Source organism: Sorex araneus, chromosome 4, assembly GCF_027595985.1.
Source record: "Sorex araneus isolate mSorAra2 chromosome 4, mSorAra2.pri, whole genome shotgun sequence".
In the NCBI taxonomy this organism is placed as follows: domain Eukaryota; kingdom Metazoa; phylum Chordata; class Mammalia; order Eulipotyphla; family Soricidae; genus Sorex; species Sorex araneus.
The window spans coordinates 143,680,284-143,705,446 of record NC_073305.1 but is presented as its reverse complement, the minus strand read 5'-3'; the positions used below and the strand labels follow the sequence as shown (position 1 = coordinate 143,705,446).

Below are 25,163 nucleotides of genomic sequence, written 5' to 3'. Positions count from 1 at the left end.
TTGAGTTTAATCATTTTATTTCAAGTGTATTTTTAAAATCATAAATGGGGTTTTATAATCCAGAGCAGAATCATTTCATCTTTTTTTCATAACTTAAGAATTAGATAATTTCAGTTCTTGCTTTCCAAATCATCTTCTTTGCTAATTTTGAGACTTCAGAAACCTAGTATTTAATCATTCTCGATGTACAATTTTAGATCACATACTTATTGATAAGACTTTTCTGAAAATAGCCCATCAAACATAAATAATGGTTTCTGTCCAACTATCAACAGCAAGGGAAGAAATACTAAATACCTATCAAAAATCATTTATTCATTAAAAAAATAACAGAACCAGTGCTGTTCTCTGCCATGAAAGAGAACATGTAAAATTAAGTTACACTTGTAGACTTTGGTAATATTTTATTACCTACACAAGCCTCAACCATACTTTTATGCAAAGTCCCCATCAGGATTTATCAAATAAAAATCCTGGGTACTAATATGACCCTCTATGTGCTATTCCACAAAGGAACAGGTTACTTTTGAGGAAAACAGCTGCCTTGGTCACTTCCCTCAAACACTCATTTGAAATAAAAATAGTTAATGGGAATATTTTTTAAGCCAACTTTGGGTACTATCTATTTCACTGAATACCATAAAAAAGGAAATCAAAAATTTCCTTTTTTTAAGGGAATTCTGCACTGTTGCTTTTAGGCATATGACTTTTTCCACTTTGTTCTGACAGTCTAATATTAATATTTTTAAATATAAGCTCTACATTTCATATCAATAGCAAGACTTCTTTTTCAAGTCCTCTTCACAGTCCTGAAGACAGCAAACCAACAAAATCAAGTCACATTGATTGACTATAATGGAGAGATGGGTGGATACCTGAAAGTGGGTACTCCCTCGGCTCCAAAGGTAAGTTTTTAACATGTGAACAACAAAAAGTCCTTCATTCCTCTGGAAATCACTCAATCCCAAAATGTTTTATTTAATAAGCCAGTATATTATTCTTAAAAATTAAAGTTTGGTCACCTAGTCGATAGGTATAACAGAACAGAAATCACTCCCACTCCCTCAAAACGCTAAGCAGCACTCATCATCCCAATTCTCCCCACAAAAACAGGGAAGAGGTTGAGATTGAAGCATTGAAATCTGAAATTTCAGGTCCTAAAACAATGCTGCCATTTGCTCAAAGTTGCAGGTCTACATATTTGCTTTTCCAATACTTCTCTCAGCTATAAATTCAAATTTCCCCTCACACTCATACACATTCACTGTTCACTCTCTCACACACACACACTCTCTTACACACACACAGAGACACAAAGAGACACACACACATACATTCATTCTTACTCTCAAGTAAGACACTTTTTTGTATTTGATGATAAATTATGAGGATTACGAACTAGGTGTGTACAGGGTTTCATAAGTGTTTTGTAAACATCAGAATCACTTGGGTCCTTTCCTCCAAAAGTCTGACACAAATGATGCAACCAAGGATGACTACTTTCCCAGACGCTGTTCACAGGCTGCATATTGACAAAGGGCAGAGAAAAAGTCCTCGTAACTGATGTTTAGGTGGGAAGGCAAAGAGCTGAAAAGAGAGCATGGGTAGGAGAGAAGAAATTAGATGACACATTATAATTCAATATAGTAAGCAGAAGCATGACCAAAAATATTAAGATTAAAAAGTTATAAGCATAAAGTATGTCAAATCTGTACTATGAAATCATTAACAGTAAAAACAGTTAAAATCAATGGTGATGTTTCCTTTCCATGAAAAAGAACATCAACTTGTACTGAAAGGGAGATTCAGAACCTACCACAGCAGGCCCAGGCTAGCACAGCTGGCTGAGGGCATGCTTCACCTGTGGAAGGCTAGGTTTGAATTCAGACACTACTCGGTCCCTTGAACTGAATGCAGATGAGCACAGCTCCCGCAAAACAAATAAGCTAATAGAAACAGTGTAAGAATACTAAATTAAAGGAAAATTGGAGATGGATATATTAAGAATATCCCTCAAATTCACTTTTAGAACTCTGTCAAAGTAAAGCCAATTCTACTTAAGAGGTTTAATGTTACCAGCATAGCATCCATTCATAACTGCATGTTAATGGCACATAGTAAACAACCAATAACTGAACAACATATAGCTCCATCATTTCCAAAAATTCTCAAGCAGTCAATTTATGAGGCAAAGAGAAGAACTTAAAAGGCAGAGGAGTGATGGGACTGGAGAGATAGTACAGTGGGTAGGGCACTTGCCTTGCACATGACTAACCCACGCCTGATCCCCAGCACTCATACGATGCTCCTGAGCAACACCAGGACTGAGCCCTAGGTGCAGAGCCAGGAGTCAGCTCTGAGCAGGGCCATGTGTGACCCAAACCCAACTACTCTCAACAATCCTACACTTTTTTTTATGTATTTACTGCCAATGTTGCTTGGTTAATTAATAATATTTTACAAGAGAAGTTTGCAAGAGATTGCATGGCCAAGGATAAACTATTTATCATCTGGTCTTTTACACAATCTGTGCTGCACTCTGCTCTAAATAAGCAATTTTATTCTCATCACTATACTCTCCCCTACATTTTAGTATAGACAGCTGCCAAATAAATCTTTTAAAATCACTATTCCTAAACCATGTTAATAATTATCTAAACAAGTTAACACCCTGAATTATGTGAGTTCACCATATATATTACTAATATTAACTCCCTGCTTTAATGTTTGAACTGGTGCCATTTCACTGTTTCTTTAAAACATGATGCTAATTTCATACCTCCCAGCTTACTCCACGCCTCCAAGGCTGCCTAGACCTAGACCCTATACTTCTACCTTGTAATTACAAAAATTTTATCTTTACACATTGCTGATCAACTCCCATCTTCTCTGTAGAATCAACAACTCTGGCCCACAAAAGATTATCTCTCATTCCTCATCTATGACAACTAGTGTCAATACCAAACATCTGCACATCACACTCTTTTGTATTGGAGTCATTTACATACTTCTTTATTGTATCACTGATACTGTGAAATACTGAGGGAAAGGATTCGATATAAACTATAATGCTTTGGGAACTCCCACCACATCTAGTACAGTACTTGACTCAAGAAATATTTGCTGGAACCAAGGTGTACTTTTAACTACTTACACAATCTCAGTCAATCTGATGTGCCAGGGAAGAAAGCCTAATGTGCTGTCCACAGGACCAAACTTCAAGACTAAATCAGGATCAGGGAAACCATTTGAACCTAAGAGAGAAATATGAGTAAGTTTAACATGTATTGCTTACAAATAAGACCACCAAGAACAAAATCTGTTGATCAAACTTGTTTCAAGCAATTTAAGTATTTTCTTTAGAAACTTTGTATGTTGCCACGTCCTTACTTTTGTGCTAACCATATATTTTAAAACCTGTTCTTTTCCCAAACACGGACATTTTCTCTAAAGATTTCTTGCCCCCAACAACTATAAAGTAGGACTGATTGTGTCGTCAAGAGGGATAAACTACCGTAAACCACACAGGCAGCTCCCAAATCTCAACCATTATCCACCTACACTGCTTAGAGTGACACAAAGCTTATTCTAGCCACAGAACAAAAAAATGCCAATGATGGAAAGGCACTTGGAATGTAATGCTGATTACAAAACTGGGGGAGGTAGAAGGGAGTAATAACCAGACTAGAGGACACAGGGGCAGCGGTGGAGGGCTGTGAGCACTTTGGTGGTGACTCTGTATGTCGATACCATATACTTTGGTAATAATACAACCTAAACTGCAATAAAATTTAAAATATGTAAATATAAAATCTTTAAAAAATAAAAAGAATGCAAAGAGAAAAAAGGTATCTATTCTTTCTTTCCCCGTGCTCCTAATACTAAGGACACAAAAGACAAACTCCTAAGAATTCAGTATAAATGTATTCAGTATTTCCAGAATCCCAGTCCCCTAAGAGAGGGAAAGGGGAGGTACCATTGCCTCAACAAAGTATGGCTGATTTTTCTGTTTTACAAATTAGTTTCTTTTCTGTGAGCGTTTTTTTTTTAAAGGATATATGGGTGATTTTAATTGCTTAAGCATAAAACTAAGTTTTAAAACAGTCACTGGCGTAATAGGGTGCTATTATCCAAGATAATAATAGCATCCTATTAATGATAACCAGCTGATAACAGTTTCTAAACCTCACAGTTCTGCCACTACTTTTCTTGTTACAGACCCAGTTTAGAACTGTTGGGAGAAAGAAACTAACAGACCCTAAACTTTAACCTATGAAAACTAAAGGTTTCTTTTATTCATAGAAACTCGCCAGAGGGCTATGTGCCAGCTTTAGTTAACATAAAGGATAGTGGATTGAAGAAAGGGAGATTGTGAAGTTTTCCCAGAGGTGTGTGGGGGGGTGGGGGTTGGGGTAGGTATACGACCACAAACAAGGTAAGCACCTTAATCCCATCCCAGTACTATCTCTCTGGCACCCCAGGAAGACATCCTTAAAGGAGATATAAATATTTGCCTTCTGCCTTCAGGGTCCTAAGCATGAAATTGACCTTAACCAAAGATACATTCTGGGAGTAGACTTTCACTTCCCTACAAAACATTATGGCCAGAAACTTAACAGGAAAATTCAGAAGCAGGGGTTCAGCTCAGCTTTCCACTTATCAGAGCTAACTGGGAAATTAAAGGTAAGCAAAGAGAGATGGGTAATAAGGTGCCAAGAAAGCCCAATAAAACAAATAAAAGCCAAAAAGACTTGAGAACTGGTAATAATTCTGAATGTACTTGCAAACACCATACAAAAATCATAGGAGCTTACAAACTAAAGGTGTTCGAACACAAGTATACAAACCACTGACTGACACATTAAACTACACAAACAGGAAGTCAGACTAAAAAATAAAATTAAAAATAGGAATAATGAGCAAAAAAGCAGTAGTGATTTTCAATTATAAACAATTTTTGTAAATAGAAAATCCTAAGACTCAACAGAAAAAAAATTTAGAATTACTCTAGAAATTTTAACAAGATGACATGATATAAAAACAATATCTTAAAAAATCAACTACAGGGGCTGGGGAGACAGCACAGCATTTAGGATGCTTGTCTTGTATGTGGACATCCCAGGTTCAATCCCCGATACCCCATATGGTCCCCAGAGCTAGCTAGAAGTAATTCCGGAGCACAGAACCAGGAGTAACCCTTAAGCATTAGCAGGTGTGATCAAAAACCCTTAAAAAAAAGAAGCCAACTATATTTTCATATATGATTAACAAATAAGCCAAGCATTTCTTTAAAAAACTACACCATTAACAACAGGATGAAAAAAAAGTACATTTTACTAATAAAAAGAAATCCTATATTCTAAAATTACAAAATATTGTTGAGAAAAATTAGGACCCATATAAATGGAGATATGCTATATGTTATGCATATGGAAGACTCTATATTGTTAAATGCAATTCTCCCTAAACTGAACTACAAATCTGACTTAATCTCTATCAAAACAGAGGAGACATATTTAAGTATATGTATGTATATGTATATGTACATAGTTTTGTTGACAAGCTGATCCTAAAATTTATATTAAAACACTAAGGATACTGAGTAGCCAAGGCACCTCTGACAAGGAAATGACAGATGGTTAGAGTAATCAAGATGGTCTGGGACTGTTAGAACATAATTTTAAAAACAAACTCAAAGATGTATGGCAAATTGATTTTCAACAAATGAAATATCACAATCATTCAGGAGGGGAGAGAGTTCTCCTAAGAAATTATAAAAGAAAAACTGACATCCTAATTTAGATCTCAATAGCAATTGAGGTTAAAAAAAAAACTAGCAGAAAATTTAGGAGATAATAATTGTGACACTGGATTAAGCAATGGCTTTTTAACTATGACACAAGGACACAATTCATAAAAAAAACTTTAATAAATTGTATTTCATAAAAATTAAACATTAAATCACTAAGAAAAAAGATTAGCCATGGAATATGAGAAAAATATGTAAATCACATACTTTATGGCTAATAAGGACACGTTTTACCAGAATATACAAAGATCTCTCAAAACTAATGATAAAAATCCTTAATAGGAGGCAGAATATTTTAACAGCACTTCAACAAAAAAATCAGCTGACAAATTCACACATGAAAAATGCTCAATGTTATTAGTCATTAGGAAAATGTGAACTAAAATCACAATGAAATACTTATTGTACACATCCATTATGATGACTAAAAAGAAAAAGCAACAAAATATTATGTCTTGGAGAATCAGGAATGCTCTACATTAGCTTATGTTATGTAAAATAATATGGCCTCCTTAAGAAACGGTTGGGCAGTTCTTAAAAGAAAATATTATGCTTAGGGGCCAGAGAATAGTACAGTGAGTAGGGCACTTGCCTTGCATGCAGTTGACCCAGGTTCAATCCCAAGCACCACATAGGTCCCCTGAATCACACCAGGAACGATCCCTAAGCACAGAGCCAGGAGTAAGCCCTGAGCATGATGAGGTGCAACCACCCCACCACCACCCCCCCTAAAAAAAAACCCTGAGTAAACAAAGCATGACATAACTTTATGGCATAATTTTAATTATACAACATTTCTTAAAAAGGCTAAAGTATATTCTGAAAGCAGATCAGTAGTTCAATTCATCTAGGAAGTAGGAATGGGGATTAATTGTAGTCACAAGAAAATATTTGGAGGTCCCTGTATCCAGATTTGCTTCTACTGGATTCACAAGCTAAGAACTATGTATATTTCATGTATCATGAGTCTGTAACCCATGATGCTCAACACAGCGTTCTCTGCAGGTTTCCAGAAAGAAAACTTTTGGCCCTGCATCACTTTTAGGATATCCTCATAAACTACTCTCTAGTTGGAGCCTTACAGAATCCAGTAAATAGTAAACACCAGTACCCTCTGAACAGAGAATCTCTATAATGATCCATTTAAGTTCATTTAGCCTGAATGCTAGGCGATGAGACAGTAAAGAATAAAACAAATCAAGAAGTCAGTAGTCAATTAAAGTAGAGACATTAGTTAGTTAAGACCAAAAGGCCAGACGGACTATACTCCATAATGGGCATGTGTCAAAGTAGAAAAACTAAGAGAGGAGAGAGAGTTAAATAAATGACTGAGTCAGACAGAAAACATGTGATTAGGGCCGGAATACTGCCCCATAGTTGGAAGCCTGTCTCATGAGCCGGGGGAGAAGGCAGCTGGAATAGAGAAGGGATCACTAAGACAATGATGGTTGGTTTCCTGGGACTGCCTCCTAAGTAGCTGTTAAATTCAAACAACAGAGTTCAAGTTGAAAATAAAGAGGAAGAGAGGAATAAAAGAAAACTCTCCAGAGAGAGGAAGGCTAACAAGTTCAAGTTCTATTTTCAAGAATATCTGAATAATAATAGAGAAATAGTAAACAGGTGAAGGCATTTGCCTTGCATGTGGTCAACCCTGGTTAAAACCCCTGTATCAAATATGTTCCCTTGAGCATCGCCAAGGGTGATCCCTGAACACAGAGTGAGGAATAAGCCCTATGAACAGCTGGATGTTGCCAAATAATCATTATGATAATGATGAGAATAATAATAATAATTATTATAATGATTTACTCCTCCTGCAAAATCCTCTTATAATCTACCCTTTTTAGGTAAGTCCTTATGCTAGTGAGTTAACTACTCATTATCTCAAAAACAATTTTCACATTTTCACATATAGGGCTCTCAATTCTAGAATGTTATAAGCATAAACACAGCAATAACAAAATCAACCCTTATGCTGTAAAACAAATAGAGATAATCTCTATACTATATCCTTGTGGGATAAGACTAAAAGTTTATCAGGGCCCGGGAAGTTAGTAAAGGGATTTGATCCCCGGCATCACATGACCTCCCAATCATCACCCATTGGTTGTATCTCTGAAGGTGCCCTGAGGACCACTGTGAGTAGCCCCAGAGGCTCCATCACTGCCAGGTAGCACTGGTGGCCCCAGTAGAAGGCTAGGCAGCACTGGACTTCTGGCCCTAGTACAGAATGTCAGTCCTGGCCTCCTAAGGACCCCTTGGAAAGTCCAAAACACAAACAATTAAAAATACATAAGTTACTTACTAAGTAAACTGTCTAACATATCTACATCCAAATCTGTGGATTTCTTTTGCTGCTTGGCTACTAACTGGCAAAAGTCCTGAGCAGCTCTCACAATATCTGCTTTTCCATCTTCTGGGGACAGCACCTTCACTGTGGACTGGCAATTTAAAACTAGAGGAAAAACAAAACAGGATATTAAAACAAACAAAAGACTCCACCCTTTCCCAGACAGATTTCAAAACCAACTTTAACTAATAATAACTTCAGGCTAAATAAGGGTACAATTTTACAGCAAACAACAGTTAAATTCTTTAAATTCATCATCAAAGCATAGTACATATACTCTAAAAAGACTCACACATCATATTATGTATTTAAATGCTGCTTTCTTTCCAGAATTTTCAGATATCTTGTATCTGTGAATAAATCCTCTAAAAAGTAGGAATTTTTATTACAGGTTAGCTACAATTACAAGCTATTGATCTAAAATGTCATTTACCATCATGCTATAGTTAGCAATAACGCGAGAGAACAAAAATGAAGGCCATAGGTTAAAAACTCAAAGGTTCCAACAGATAATCAGTGGAGTATGTGTTATTTCACTGACTCCATAACAGAATCAACGTAATATGTATTACCTATGTCACTCAACTTATCAGGGAGTCATTTTATGAGAGGATTCTAATCAACTGTTTGCAATACCAAATTCTTGTCTATAGATATGCAAATTCGTTCTTGCCTGGTTGAGGGTCAATTACCTTATATCTAACTCAATTTTTAAAAGTTTGCTTCCATTTACATATTCAATATTCCTAAACTGCAAATGTCTGTTCCTTAGCATCTCTTTGGAACATGTTATAAAACCTGCTTGATTCCTGGTTATTTATGAGTTAAATAAAATCCTTAGCATATATTCATTCTTTAATATCTATGAGTTCTGACTTCACCTTTTTCAGAAAATAATCTCTTAATAAAATGAAGGAAAAGTTTAAATGTGATAATCAGGACAAATTAAATGAATTAACAAAATTTCTGCTTTAAAAGACATCTTCATATACTAGATATTCAATTTTATACTCACGCTTACCTTGATCATCTTTGTCATTACTATTTGCAAATTCTGGTGAGTATTTGGAACAATCTAAGCCCAGAAGTTCCTGTTGCTGTTTTAATATTTCATCCATCAATCTGGAATTATTTCTTTTGAAAATGCCTTAAGAAGAAAAAAAAGTAAAGTAAATCCAAACTAAGCAAATTTACTCTCTCCAATATTGATGGCTGCTTACTATAAACACAACACCGGATTCAGAAATAAAAAATCTCAAATGAAGAGATTCTGACTAGCCATAAAACCTAGGATCTAAAAGGAAAGCATGATTGATAAAACTTTAAAGTCCAGCTCAGACTGAAGTCAAAAAAGAAGACAAAACTACTCGATGTCAGTATACATATAAAAATCTGTACCCAGAAAACAAACTTCCATAGTTTATTTACTGGAAACTACAGAGACTGGGACCAAGATTCTTAATTTGTTTAAGAACAAACTACAGTTCCTAAGTTCCTAAGTAAGTAAGTTGATTCTCTCCTTACTTACTCTGTGCATTCAAAACTAACACTTCAATTTGATTAGTTTTTTTTTTTTTATCATAAAAGATATTGAGGTAATGTAAAAAAGTAAAGAACACAAAAACAGAATCAAAATATAGTGAGAAATACGGAAATACACTACAAAAACTGTTTTTGATATTCCAACTAAACACAGTAATGTTTAACAAAATTGTGCCACTGACAAAGAAAAAAGAACTATTTAACATATATTTAATTGCAAAACAAACAGCTCTAACCAAAACCAAGGGACAAGATTTAGTCATCTTCAGATAGATAACTTTAAGTGGCCACTGTTTTTGTGCCCTCTCTAAATTGTTCCTATCTGACTTTAAAATGGTTCAATCAGGGGGCTGGAGCAATAGCACAGCGGGTAGGGCATTTGCCTTGCACTCGGCCGACCCGGGTTCAATTCCCAGCATCCCATATGGTCCCCTGAGCACCGCCAGGGGTAATTCCTGAGTGCAGAGCCAGGAGTAACCCCTGTGCATTGCCAGGTGTGACCCAAAAAGCAAAAAAAATAAATAAATAAAAAATAAAATAAAATGGTTCAATCGAACAAATGGTTCAAACGAGCTGGGAAAGAGAACATAGTAAACACTGATAAAATAATACACAGAACCTGATGAATATGCTGCATATAAATGCCAACTTGATAATGTATGTGCAATATCAGTTCAAAGATAAAACTGCAGTCTCTTTTTGGTAAGAGAAGACCTTGTAAAATAAACAACACTTGAGCTGAGCTGAACCCAGATACTCAAAGAGAAGAAAATAGGATACTAAGTTAAAAAAAAAGTATAAACAAAAAATACCAAATACTGAAAAGACAAACAATACTACTGAGGCAAAGGATATAAGAAATGTTCAAATTTTAGGCTTATCAAATATTTTTAACAACAATTTCTGAGGAACGTATGAGTAGAAAACTCTATTTTTATGAAAATTAACCAGGCAATAGAAGTAGTTCATACATAATTTGATGAAGCAATGAAAAGGATTCACTACAAAGGAAGATTATAGAGAATGAAGAGCATGACTTTCTTAGTGGTGAACACAGAAAATTCTGACTTTAATCCTGAAACTAATAAATTCCTAAAGAGGAAATTCTACAAAAAAGATTACTTGAAAGAAAAGAGAAATTTCTATTGAGTCAGTTGATGACAAAGCATTTATTTATGTGTGTGTGTGTGTGTGTGTGTGTGTTGTGGGGGAAGGAAGTGATATACAAGTGACTAAGAGACCTGAGAAAAGGACACTCAAACAAGGTCCTCTACCACATGGGTATGGATCTTATCTATTTTGCTCATCAGGCAATTGCACAGCATCTAGAACAGACTTGACACTCAACAACAACAACAAAATAAATGTCACCTTGTTGGCAAGCTGGCAACTGGCTGGGAGACTGAGAAGGGTCTCTAGGACAACATTTTAATTCGGGGATAAAGAATGAGGTTTTACAGAGGTGCGTCTAGGAAGGCAACATGATAAGAATTGAGGATGGAGACGAAGGTATACATTTGAGAGTCATCCATTTAAGGTGGAAGCTGTAGATAAAAAATGACAACTAAAATCCCCAAAGGCAAAGATCTTTCATGCCACCTTTATAGATGAGGAATTAAACCCAGAAAGGTCAAGCAATCATCCTTGAGTAATTTTCAGCAGATTATATCTTGGTGAGGTCCATCCTGAGATAGTGGAGTCAGGCTGGGGGTATGGTTGCAACTTTGGATTGTGGAAGCAAGCAGCTGCCAGGGGTTCTATTTGTGTAGGGTCCAGGCTGACCCACCCTTCTCCGATTTACCCCTGTCTATTCAGCCATGCTCCTCCAAGATTAATTGTGCCTTCTGATCTCTTTCGATATTTATTTATAGGTCTCTGAAATAAGGCCAATAAATGTGCTTGTATAGCTGAGCCGAACGAAGGTGGTTGTGGGCATGGTTTCCAATTCTTTTTTCCGAAGTAAAACAGATTTTATTTGGAGGGGAGGAAGAGAAAGTGGGAGAGAATGGAGAGTAAGAGAGACAGAGTAACACACTCGAGAGAACCTGGGTTTCTCCAAGGGTGGAGAGAACCCCTACACATACCCCAGCATTAGATAGGAAAGCATAAAAGTACATATCTCGAGGGGAGATGTGGATGACACATGTGCTCGGCCACGTGGGCACAAGCAGCACACAGGACAGGGCAGCATAAGTGCCCCTACCTAACTTTTGGCCTTTAATTTCTTGGTACTTGGTCCCAAGTTATTGGGGTCCAGGCAAAGGCACAGCGGCAATTTCACGGTATCAGGAAGCCTGAAGCACCACCAGGCTGCTAATGCACTCGCCCCACAGGTACAGGTTGACCTGCTGACGGTATCATACCCTCAATATACACTTCTTTCATATATTCTAAGAAATGTTTCTTTTTTTCCTAAGAAATTTTTTTTTAATTCTACTGCAAAGAAGTATATAAGATACTTGAAATTTAAATCATTACCGCAAACACATTGAAAAACTATATATCCACTAATCCACTAATATATCTCCAGATCTTAATAATTCCTAGTCTTTGTCCATGAGCATTTTTAATTCCAGCATATGGGATTATACACACTTGTATGATCTTTTATACCTGTGTTACATGTATCCTTCCTTAGTTCTAATCTTGACAATTTTGACAACTGAACTGTTATTACGGGGGGCAGGGAGGGATGGTGTGTGATGACCCAACAGGACTCCTGGCTCCATGCTCAAAGGTTGCTCCTGGTTCTTCTCCAAAGACTATGTGCTATGTGGTGCTGGTCTCCAGTTCCAAAAACTAATTTTACAAAAAAGGGTCTTTGCTGGCTTTAAGTTCTTAAAATATAAAAATACCTCTCCAGTTGAGATCATTACTGTAGGTGCTGCATTCTTTCACCATTTAAGTGCCTACCATTTTCAAGGGAAAAAAAATTACATATACTGTAATGACCAATCATAACCAAAAAAAAAATTAAGCGGAAAGATAGGCTTTATGTGAGACCAAATATAAGCAAAAGTAATAGTCTCCAGTGCTAGAGATTATGGTCTAGACTATGGTCTCTAGTGCTCCATAATGAGCTCAGAAAATATTTAAGTTTAATGGGAAGTGGCTGGTAAATTTTCTGCAGTTTGTATAATGTTATCAAAAGTATCACTTGGCTAATGGGTGAAGAACAGATGAGACAAGGTACATAATAGAATAAAAGGCATTAAGGAAGTTTCAGCAATAATCCAGGAGAACGAAAATGATAATTCAAACTAGGATGTCTGCAATGGAGAACTAAAACAAGAGATAATTTGGGATATACCTGAGAATAAATGACACAAAGATTTTTGACAGATTATAGGTAGAGCATGATGCTTGCAAGATAAGAATCACATTTAACATCTAAGTTTAACTTGAGCAAGTGGTCAAAAGCTAGCAGTATTTTCTAAAAAGGAAGAAAATGTGCAGGAGGCAGGTCTGGGTGGAAAATTCGGGGATACTAAATGTTTTGGACAGGGTAACAAATTATGCACCAGTTAAGTTTATTAAGACATCAGATGGATATAACAATATTAGGCAAGAAGTTAAATACTGAAATATGGAATTAAGGGATCAATTAGAACTAAAGATAGAATCTGGATGAGCACATAAATGATATTAAAAGTCATGGAGTAAGAAACACTACTGAACACACAGGTCTACTCCTCTTTAAACAGTCACACCCTTGACTTTCTTTTGGCTATGGTGGCAGCGATGAGGAGCTGTAACAGAAACCATATAATCTTCTGTCAAAAAATATTGGTTCGCTGGCTCTTTAAGAAAAGGTATCCCGGACACAGAAACATTCACCCAAAAGGACATATGTATGCCAGTACTCATTGTAGCTCTTAGTATATCTCAGCTAAGATATGAATTCAACCTAGATGTCCAAGGACAAATGAGTGAGTTATGAAGATGTGATGTCTATATACAATGGAATACTATGCAGCTGCAAGGAATGATCAAATCATACAGTTCACTGCAACTTGGATGTAACTAAAGAATACCATATTAAGTGAAATAAGCCAGGAGGACAAACAAGAATGATCTCACTTACCTGTGGTAAACAGAATAACTGGACAAGGGAATGTAAGGTACTAAATAGAAAGTTGATCACCCCTGACTGAAGAATATAGGAAGGAGGACAGAGAAGAAAAGAAATCAAGATGGGTAGCAAGAAGCAGACAGGAAATAATTGTGGGAAGGAGTCAAGGGCCTCAGAGGCGTAGAGGAGTGGTATATTTATATATCCAAACCACAGAATCAACAACACTGAAAGCAGGAGATCTAAACCACAACAAACTTGAAAATATGCCTGATGAAGAGGCAGGCTAGAGAGTCTGGGGGTAACCTGGGGAGACCAGTGGTAGGAAGTTGACACTGGTGATGGGAATGGTGTTGGGATATAGCATGCCTAAAACTCAACTATGAATAACCTTATAAAAATCAGTGTTTTAATTGGAGTAATAGCACAGCAGGTAGGGCATTTGCCTTGCACGCAGCTGACCCGGGTTCGATTCCTCCGCCCCCTCAGAGAGCCCGGCAAGCTACCAAGAGTATCCCACCCACACAGCAGAGCCTGGCAAGCTACCCATGGCATATTTGATATGCCAAAAACAGTTAACGATGAGTCTCACAATGGAGATGCTACTGAAGCCCACTCGAGCAAATCGATGAGCAATGGGGTGACAGTGACAGTGAAAAAATAAAATCATAGGGGCTGGAGCGATAGCACAGTGGGTAGGGCGTTTGCCTTGCATGCGGCCGACCAGGGTTCGATTCCCAGCATCCCATATGGTCCCCTGAGCACTGCCAGGAGTAATTTCTGAGTGCATGAGCCAGGAATAACCCCTGTGCATCACCAGGTGTGACCCAAAAAGCAAAAAAATTAATTAATTAAAAAATAAAATCATAATTATTTTTTTTTAAAGCAAAGAAAAGGCATCTTGGGACCAGAGAGATAGTACAGGAGATAGGACAACTGTCTTACATGTGGTTGACTTGGGTTCAATCCCTGATCACTGCCAGGACTGATCACTGAGCACAGAGCCAGGAATCAAAACTGAATACAGCCAGGTATGACTCAAATCGCCAATCTTCATTAAAAAAAAAAAAGTTTCCTGACCCTGATCCAGGACAGAACACGAACAGAAGAGAAGGGCATTAAGTACACAGAGTGCAAAACTCTGACACCCCCACCCTCACCCCAATTAAAATATAGAACTGAGAGGCCAGGCATAAGGCTCAAAAAAAAAAATTACACAGACAGCAAAACAATCAAGCATACTTAATTTCATGAAAGGAAAAAATATTCCAAAGGTGGAATTAAAGAATGATCTATTCACCTATTAAATTGGGACTTTTTAAACATTTTATATTTGAGAACACTTTTATTATGTGAAAAGCCCAAGAACTTTTCACATGATATCAGGAACATAGGTATATAAAAAAATATATATATTTTTTATATATATCAGTAGATGTTTGGTTTGTTAAACCAAACCAAACATCTACTGATTTAAAAAATCATATAGAATTCATTTAAAAACATAAAAGTTAGGGGCTGGAGCGATAGCACAGCGGGTAGGGCGTTTGCCTTGCACGCGGCCGACCCGGGTTCTAATCCCAGCATCCCATATGGTCCCCTGAGCACCGCCAGGGGTAATTCCTGAGTGAAGAGCCAGGAATAACTCCTGTGCATCGCCGGGTGTGACCCAAAAACCAAAAAAAAACAAACAAACAAACAAACAAAAAAAAAACATAAAAGTTAGGGGCTGGAGCGATAGCACAGCGGGTAGGGCGTTTGACTTGCATGCGGCCAACCTGGGTTCGATTCCCAGCATCCCATATGGTCCCCGGAGCACCGCCAGGAGTTAATTCCTGAGTGCAGAGCCAGGAGTAACCCCTGTGCATTGCCAGGTGTGACCCAAAAAGCAAAAAAAAAAAAAAAAAAAAACGTAAAAATTATACAAACTTTTTGAGATAACAAGACACTGTTGAAGTTGGGTATTAAAGTTAATCTTGCACTGCAAGAGTCTACTTATGTGTGCTCTTCCACCTATGAGTTCCACAGTCTTGATTTTAACCAACCACTGCTATCAGGGCTCAGAGCCATGAAACCCAGATATTTCTACGTGAACTGACAACTGAATGGGGCTAGTACCCCAAGCCCCTGCATTGTTTAATAATCAACTGTATATACTGCATTTAGTCACCTTATTTAAAATCCTTTAAAATCTCTATTACCTTATATGACATTTCAGATTTATAGGTCTCAATAGTCAGACTACCCAGTTGTATGTACACATAAACTGGGCAGTAAAAGTCAAGGCAAATATACAATTTCCGAATGAAAATAACCAAGTAATGAGTTTTATTAGGCAAGTATTGTCAGTAGATCTTATCTGTATCCCTTACACAGTTCTTGTACAATGTATGGGAAATGGTCCTTTCTATAAATTAGAATTAACAAACACACTATAGGATCTGGAAAGATAGTACAGGGTTTAATGTGCTTGTCCTGCACGTGACTGACCCCAGTTCAATCGCCAGCACTGTATATGGACCCCAGATCACTGCCAAGGGTGGTTTCTGAGCACCATCAGATATGGCACAAAACAGCCTCCCCGCCCCACCCACCTATCCTAATTATACTACACCTCTTTTAAATCATATGCTAGAACTATTACTGTGGATAGTCCTTCCTCTTTACAAAAAGATTTTTTTAAGAAAAATCTAGGCCTGAGGAGATGGCACAAAGGGCTGGAGAGTATGCTTTAAAAGCAGGAGCCCTGGTTTAATCCCATCTTTCCATGGACCACAGTACTATAGGATATGGCCCAAAGAAGGCGTGAAGAGAGTGGAGAGAAGAAAGAGCAGTGAGGGGGAGGGATAAGGAAGTAGAGATGAAAAAAAGAAGGGTAGAGGAAGAAGAGGGAGGAAGACGGACGAGAAAGAAATATCTAACAGGAAAAAAATTAGGAAGGGGAGGGATAAAAATAAGAAACTGAAGAGTCACGCTTAGTTATAAAATATCCAACCATCTATGAAATTAAGAATCCTTTAAACATACATGTTTATCATTTAAAATGGTCTACCAAGTCTTTTCTAAAGCACACACCTAAGTGTGTATTGCCCAGTGGTACTCTCAATTTCCGTAACAATCCAATTATAACTATCAGAAGCAATCTTCAAAGAAAACATATACTTAACGGAACAACTATTTAATTTTTTTAAAAAACTATCATTAACGATTTACATGACTTAAGTAGTCATAACAAAATTAATTTTATAAGTCATTAAACAACTTTATTTCAAGTGAGAGTCCTAGGACAATTATAATAAAATTAAACTACTGTGAAAGGGAACTGTGGTATAGTATACAGTAGTGAGTACAACTCTTCAGCAGTGTGATATACTGTCTCCAGACTGAAAAACTTTTAAAGTAAGAAAATCACCACCTGACAAAGAAATATTTCAATATACAGCAGGACCTCGGAAATTTAATAGAATTAAAAAAAAAGATGTCCTGTAACTCATAAGGCAAGTATTTATAAAGCATTGGAAGAAAATTCTATTTGCCTTTTAATATCTTTTACAAATCCTTTTTCATCATTTGTGGATAAATTCCTCTTTATTAGGAATTTAATAACCCCAACATAATCAGAATAGTAGTATAAATGACTGTTAAGATTATATTCTCCTGCCAGGGAAAGTTAGTATAAAATGATTACTCTCGTTAAACAGAAGGGTACTCAGAGAATGAGATCATTTCAAAAGTTAACCAAAGCAGAATAGATCTTTTTAAAGACAGAGTAAAAAGGATAGAACAAGGATGCCAAGAAGGTGACAGAGGGGCTGGAGTGATAGCACAGCGGGTAGGGCATTTGCCTTGCACGTGGCCAACCCGGGTTCGATTCCCAGCATCCCATATGGTCCCCTGAGCACCGCCAGGGGTAGTTCCTGAGTGCAGAGCCAGGAGTGACCCCTGTGCAAAGCCGGGTGTGACCAAAAAACAACAACAAAAAAAAAGGTGACAGGATGGATATACAGGACCAAGGTGGCCTTCTCAGTGGTAGCAAACCCTCTGGCAAAAAGAAACATTCTAGATAGCAAGATAAATGTAAAACTGTGTACAAAAGTGAACCACACAACAGTGAAGATGAGGAGCAGAGATTACCCTTCCTGAGTTCTCCACAAGGGAAGAAAAGTAATTAGTATCTATTGTTTGGTTTATCAAAATTTTTAACACTATTTCAACATCAGAATAGTTAATAAAAGTCATTCTTTCCAATAGCATCTGTGCCAATATGGCAAATAAGTAAACTAGGGAAAACTCTGTTCATTGTCCTCCACTATGTTAAGGTTCTGGATATTCGTGCTGGGAAACAAATTACAGTTCAGTTCATAATTCATTGGCTAAAAGAAACGTAGCTCTTCTTTCAATTCAAGCAGTATTGACTTTCCCTTATACAAAAAATACCAAGCTATACGCTATGGGAGAAACAAAAATGAGGGCAGGTAACATCAGTGGAGCTTAAAATCTAATATAAAAATTCAGAGATATAGACAAAGGACTGCTATTCTACAAAATGGGAAGAGAAGTGCCTCTTAAGGCGCACAAAGCTCCGATCAAATCCAAGGACAGAGCAAAATTAGGTATGGGAGAGAGTATCTAAGAGGTGACTAAATAAATTCAATAAGGATCAATGGTAGCCTTTTGCCAAGTAAATATTTGCCAGGAAAAGGAGAAGGAACCAAGAGAAGGGATATAAAGTAATCTAAACATGGATGCAACAAAAGAGTAATTTGTTAGAAATTAGTGAATGGGGTAGGAGAGTACATAGGGCAAACCTTTTAAAGATTATGGGTGAGGAACCAGTACCCAAGAGTCACTGTTATATATAGCCTAGCACTGATTTACAAATTGCATTGTCTTGGCTGGAGCGATAGCACAGCAAGTAGGGCGTTTGCCTTGCACGCGGCCAACCCGGGTTGAATTCCCAGCATCCCATATGGTCCCCTGAGCATCGCCAGGGGTAATTCCTGAGTGCAGAGCCAGGAGTGACCCCTGTGCATCGCTGGGTGTGACCTAAAAAGCAAAAACAAACAGAAAAAAAAACAAAAAAACAAAAAACAAATTTTGTTGTCTTGCTGCTGCATTCTTCCACATATAGCACTTCACTTTAAAGTAATAGAAAGAGGGGCTGGAACAATAGCACAGCAGGTTGGGCCTTTGCCTTGCATGCGGCCGACCCGGGTTCGATTCCCAGCATCCCATGTGGTCCCCTGAGCACTGCCAGGGGTGATTCCTGAGTTCAGAGCCAGGAGTAACCCCTGTGCATCGCCAGGTGTGAACCAAAAAGAAAAAAAAAAAAGTAATACAAAGAATCTACCATTGGCTAAGCAAAGAGAAGAAAAGATAAACAAATAGAGCTACATTAAATTGGAAGCTTCTGCACCTCAAAGGAAATGATGCACAAAATACAAAGATACTCCACAGACTGGGAGAAAATATTGACCATTATTCATCTGATAAAGCACTAATATCCAAGATACATAAAGCAGTGATAGAACTTTATAAGAAATCTTATAAGAAAATAAGATCTAATTCTATCAAAACATGAGAAGAGATGAACAGAAACTTTCTCAAAGACATATACATGGTCAAAGGCATATGAAAAAATGTTCTGTATCATTGTCAGAGAAATACAAATCAAAATCAAAACAAGATATCATCTGACATATCAGAGATCAACACATATCAAAAAAGAACAAAAACAATCATTGTTGTTATGGATACAGAAAGAAAGGGTCCCTCATTCACTGCTGGTGGGAATGTCAACTGGTCCATGCTTTCTGTAAAACAATATGGATATTTCTCAGAAAACTAACAACTGAGTTTCCATTTGACCCAGCAATTTCACTTCTTGGAATATACCCCAAGAGCCCCAAAATACAAGAAAAAACAATTGCACTACTAAGTTCACTACAGCGCTATTCACAATAGCCAAAAACTAAAAACAATCCAAGTGCCCAGAACACATGACTGGATAAAGAAACTACGGTGCACACAAACAATGGAATATTACTCAACCTTAAGAAAAGATAAAGTCATGCAATTTACTGATACATGGATGAACCTGGAGAGAATCATGCTGAATGAAATTAGTCAGGGAAAGGGAGACAGAGAAGAATGATCTCTCTTATGTGGAAAATAAAGAAAAATAAAAGGGAAACAACAAATGCCCCAAGGCAATAGAAATGAAGAATGTGTGAACTGGTTTTCAGTAGGAAGCTTTGGGGGACGGGTTTAGGACAGGGAAGAAAACACTAACAATGGCAGAAATGGTCAACCAGGAGGAGGAAGAAGTGCTGAAAGGTGGTAATAGTGTCAAGCATGAAATCCTATCAATAACAGTTCAAAAATTTATTATAAAGTAATCTTCAATGAGGCAAGGCTGGTGGCTGGAAAGGAAACTGGGGACATTGGTAGAGGAAAGTGAACACCTAGTAAAGAGACTGATGTTGGGACTCTGTAGGCCTGAAACCCAAACATTGTACTCCATAGTGATTAAGTGAAAAAAAAAAAAAAAAAAGAAAAGAAACATAGCCAGATTATCCTCATTCATAAAAATGAACTCGGAGGATAAATTAGTTGATGCTAAGACAAGTAATATTCTTTGAATTGTGCTACAGTCAAACCACAGTGCTCAGAAATAGGATAATAGTTTTTCTTTCCTTAAAATCTACCACCTACTTGCATTAAAACACCAGTTTAGGGGCTGGAGTGATAGCACAGTGGGTAGGGCGTTTGCCTTGCACTCGGCCGAACCGGGTTCGATTCCCAGCATCCCATAGGGTCCCCTGAGCACCGCCAGGGGTAATTCCTGAGTGCAGAGCCAGGAGTAACCCCTGTGCATCGCCGGGTGTGACCCAAAAAGAAAAAAAAAAAAAAAACACCAGTTTAATATTTAGCAGATATCCATAAATTGAGATAATGTAACTCCTTAAAATACTATTCCTGGGACTGGAGCAATAGCACAGCAGGGAGGGCGTTTGTCTTGCATGTGGCCAACCCGGATTCGATTCCCAGCATCCCATATGCATGAGCAAGGAGAAACCCTTGTACTTCTCCGAGTGTGACCAAAAGAGGGGAAAAAAAAATACTATTCCTGTGTTTCTCTGTATTCCAATACTTTATACCACAGTAGGTACTCAACAAATGTGGTATGTATGTCAAGAGGACTTTTTACAATACATATGTCACTGTCACTGTCATCCTGTTGCTCATCAATTTACTCAAGCGGGAACCAGTAACATCTCCATCGTGAGACTTGTTACTGTTTTTGGCATATCGAATACGCCACGGATAGCTTGCCAGGCTCTCTGAGAGGGGTGGAGGAACCAAACCCAGGTCAGCCTCATGCAAGGCAAACACCCTACCTGCTGTGCTATCGCTCCAGCCCACAACACATATATAGATTTGCTTGAGCGGGCACCAGTAACATCTCCGTTGTGAGACTTGTTGTCACTGTTTTTGGCATATCGAATATGCCATGGGTAGCTTGCCAGGCTCTGCTGTGCAGGCGGGATAGTCTCGGTAGCTTTCCGGGTTCTCCAAGAGGGATGGAGGAATCAGGATTAAATAAGTTTCTCTAGGAAACTGAAAAATGCTTAAGGATCTATACTTCCCCTGAAAAAAAAGTACCCACTGCACTTGTTCCCTCACCTCTTTCTGAAGCTTTCTTTCCCTGAACACCCTATTCCACCACTGGCTTTCAACATTTCTTTTTCCCTTCTGGTTTTATTTTTCTTGTTGCACTTATGATTTGTTAAATCACCTATTTTAATCATTTATAAACTGTCAGGGGCTGGAGCAATAACACAGCAGATAAGGCGTTTGCCTTGCAGGCGGCCGACCAAGGTTCTACTCCTCTGTCCCTCTCAGAGAGCCGGGCAAGCTACCCAGACTATTCCTGCCCACACAGCAGAGTTTGCAAGCTGCCCGTGGCATATTCAATATGCCAAAAACAATAACAAGTCTCACAATGGAGATGTTACTGGTGCCCGCTCAAGCAAATTGGTGACAAACGGGATGACAGTGATACGGTGAAAAATTGTCAGATTTCCACCAATATGACGATCCATGAGATTTTCATTACATTTTTTGTTTTGTTCACTGCTCCGCCCCATACCAGGAACACTATTAACTACTTATACTTAGCAAATAACCAATTGTCACAAGTTGAATGAATAAGTGGGTAAATCCAAAGTTTTGTATTTCAATGAATTATCCTTAAAAATGAATAAACTGGGGCAAAATAAAATACAACAACGTTCTTGCTCTGCCCATGACAGATCCCAGTTAAATCCCTGGCACCATGTACAGATCTCTGAACCCCTAAGAGTGAGCCCTAAGCATTGCTGGGTGTGGCCAAATAAATGGGGGAAAAAAAACAACCTGGGGCTGTAGAGACAAAACAGATATTAAGGGTCAGGTCTTGCACGCAGCTGACCCCAATTTGATCCCTGACACCACATGGTCCTCCAAGTATTTACAGGTGCAGCCTTGGAGGTTCCTAAGCACCTCCAGATTGGCCCCACAGAGTGAACCTCCAGCCAAATGGGCGGATGTACATCCAGTGGATATCCCCCCCGAGCCCCCCCCCGCCCCCCACGGCAAATATTTCACAGCAGGACACAAAATAATCCAAATCTGTTCACTGAAAATGAACCTTAAAACTCCTTTTGGTTATCAGTGAATAAATAGTTAACTCGACTTTTTCCTTTTCATTAAAAATCACTTGTCTTTCGGTGAATATGACAGTACACATCTGAATCATATCAGCAATTCAGTAACAGGAATTTCCAGAACAAGGAAGTGTGGCAATAATGAGATCCTGTTAGTAGACACAGAAATCAAGTTAAGTTATACAGTTTTCCTTCCCCATCAGAAAGAAGACATTTTATTTTTAAACCAGAGACAGAGGGGTGTTACTGGGTCATACCCAAGGTGATGCTTAGGAAAATATATGTGGAGTCACAGATTTAACCAGGGTTGGCAGCATGCAAGGCAAGCACCTTAATCTCAGTACTATCTTTCCAGCCCAGTTGCTTTAAAAGAATCACCTGATCAAAATGATTCAGTTCTACGTCAATTAACCACACTGATTAATGGCTTTAGCTAATTTCAATTCCACTTCCCTCTCCCACCCCCACCCCCACTCTCCAGACTACATTTCCATTGCTTTGGTTTAAACAAAGATTGTGTTGCCTCCCAAGAGTCTCATGATTTCTATTTGTCTGCTGAGGTCTTTGGCAAGTTCCACAAAATGCCAGCTCTGGAGTATATGAAACTTTACCCTACAGGGCAAATCATTTCATGAGAGCAGGCTGAGTCACCAGATGCCATACTGTCTTCAAGAAGGTGATAGGTCAATAAAAGATTACTCTAATACCCTGTAAAAGTGACTGTCTAACCTCAACCTACTCTTTCTGATGAAACCTAGCCTTAAACTTACTTAACTGATAAAGATTTCAAAGTAAAACCGAACTGACACTGGTGTTGGGATAGGTGTTGAATTATTATATGCCTAAGACTCAACCAACAATAACTTTGAATGTCACAGTTCTTTAATTAAAAAATAAATTAAAATGAAAGTAAAATTCAAGTCCTAGCTACTGTGGAATATGTCACTCATTTATGCGACTGAACAGAAAACATTTTTCTTCCATTCCGATACCCTTAAAAGTCACTGCATACCCTCCTTTAACCGACCTTAAAAGTCTCGGTTATCATTGTAAGCAAGGAAATACCACCGCTGTCAGAATTTGATGAACAAATCCTGTTATTTCAGGCCTCCCCCATATATATCTCGCTCACTCTCCAAAGTCGTGTTTAAATTTCATCTTCTCTGGGAGAACTTCTCAAGCTCCTCCATTCAGAAGCTCTCTCCTCCGTTTTCATAGCTGCTACTTTCTCTGAACAGTTATTAACCACGCCACTTACCTGTCTACTTCCAACAAGTCTGGGAGTCCATGGCATTAAATCTAAGGTTCCAAGGAATATGCCTGGCATAGTAGTTGTGGCTTGTAGCCCCCGAGATAAGTGCTGGGTTTTGTACTCCAAAAATCTCCCTAAAGGTAAAATTTATTCCCTCAATCAAAACTTACAGGAAGGCAATTTGGGGGTTGCTATTGCGTTGGCAGAATCCCAGCTAACACACCACCCCCAACTTCAGACGACTTTTCTTTCAAGCCTCTCTAGTCTCACCCTTTCTTTCCAGCTCGGATGCCACCGGGCCCCAACTACTTAGCTTGTGCGTAAATACTCCACAATCTGACTGTGACTGATGAACACTGTCTCGAGCCGCTCCAAAGAAACACTGTGGAATAACAAGGGGGCAAATGTGTGGTTCGGGCTGGCACCGGCTAAATTCGCAATCTGCTTGCTCGCACCGGCGTGGCGTGTCTGGGTCAATCAGTGCGTGCCATTGATCTCCGGGATCTCTTATCTGTTAAACAGATGGCCACGGGGTAGACAGGGAGGGGGCACAAGCACCTTCCCGGGGCTCTGCGACCCACAGGGAACACTTGCCGAGTGTCTGTATGGACTAGAAGCCGGTCAGGACAGCTTTTCTCCCTCCCTCGAAAGCACTAGCACGGTAACTTGCACTTAGGGTGGCGGAACCCGGAGCCTAGTGGAGCCTGGGGGGGCGCGCCCGGGGCACACCTGCCGGATATGAATTCCCGCGGTCGGAGACGCCCCGTGACGGCCCGGCGCGGCCCGGGAGCGCGAGCCTCACCTGGGTGCAAGCCCGGGAGCCTCCCCGCTCGCGCGAGCCTCACCTTGGTGGTCGTAGACGCTAACGTAGGAGATGCCTACGGCCATACACCACACCACGAGGCTCGCGATGTCCGTGAAGCTGGGCTCCTGCTCCTCCTCGGTGACGACCAGGCCCATGTGCACGGGCAGCTTGTCCAGGGAACGGCCGTCCGCGCGCCAGCGCAGCCGGGGGTGGGCGGCGGCCGGGCCGGGTCTCCCGCGCGGGTGCCGGTGGTGGCGGCGGTTCCTGCCGACTGCCGGGAGCTTGCGGAGCGTGAAGCCGAGCCGCGCTAGGACCACGACGGAGGCGGCGCGGCAGCAGCGCCGCCAGATCCAGGTCCAGGTGCCGAACCGAACGCGGATCCAGGAGACGAGCGTGCGGTGCAGGCAGGGCAGAGCGTGCAGCACCCGCCACACCAGCCCATACAGCCCCGTCATACTCTCGTGGCGCCCGGGCGCCCCCTCTTCCCCTCCCTCCCACAGCCGCGGCGCGACGGCTTCTTATCCGGTCCTGCGGCCGGCGCGGGCCATCGCTCCGCGTTCCCCCGCCCCCCGCGCCGAACCCCTTTCTACTGCCAACACCTCACCTCGCCCCCGCCGCCATCTTC

The 25,163-nt window shown here is 39.4% G+C and overlaps 1 protein-coding gene across 1 annotated transcript; it reads right to left on the bottom strand.

Annotated features, from left to right (window-relative positions):
- Positions 1 to 25,163, bottom strand: NUS1 (NUS1 dehydrodolichyl diphosphate synthase subunit). The gene is made up of 5 exons (XM_004613994.2): positions 24,579 to 25,163; positions 9,181 to 9,306; positions 8,115 to 8,264; positions 3,155 to 3,254; positions 1 to 1,587 (listed from the first exon to the last, which is right to left on the bottom strand). Exons 1-5 carry the CDS (start codon positions 24,991 to 24,993, stop codon positions 1,497 to 1,499), a joined length of 882 nt encoding a protein of 293 aa, XP_004614051.1. The 5' UTR covers positions 24,994 to 25,163; the 3' UTR covers positions 1 to 1,496.

Coding starts and splice junctions, on each gene's coding strand:
- NUS1 (XM_004613994.2), bottom strand. CDS start 24,993: ATGACGGGGCTGTATGGGCTGGTGTGGCGGGTGCTGCACGCTCTGCCC. Junction 9,307..24,578: donor TAGCGTCTACGACCACCAAG/GTGAGGCTCGCG, acceptor TTTCTTCTTAAG/GCATTTTCAAAAGAAATAAT. Junction 8,265..9,180: donor TAATGACAAAGATGATCAAG/GTAAGCGTGAGT, acceptor TTTTTCCTCTAG/TTTTAAATTGCCAGTCCACA.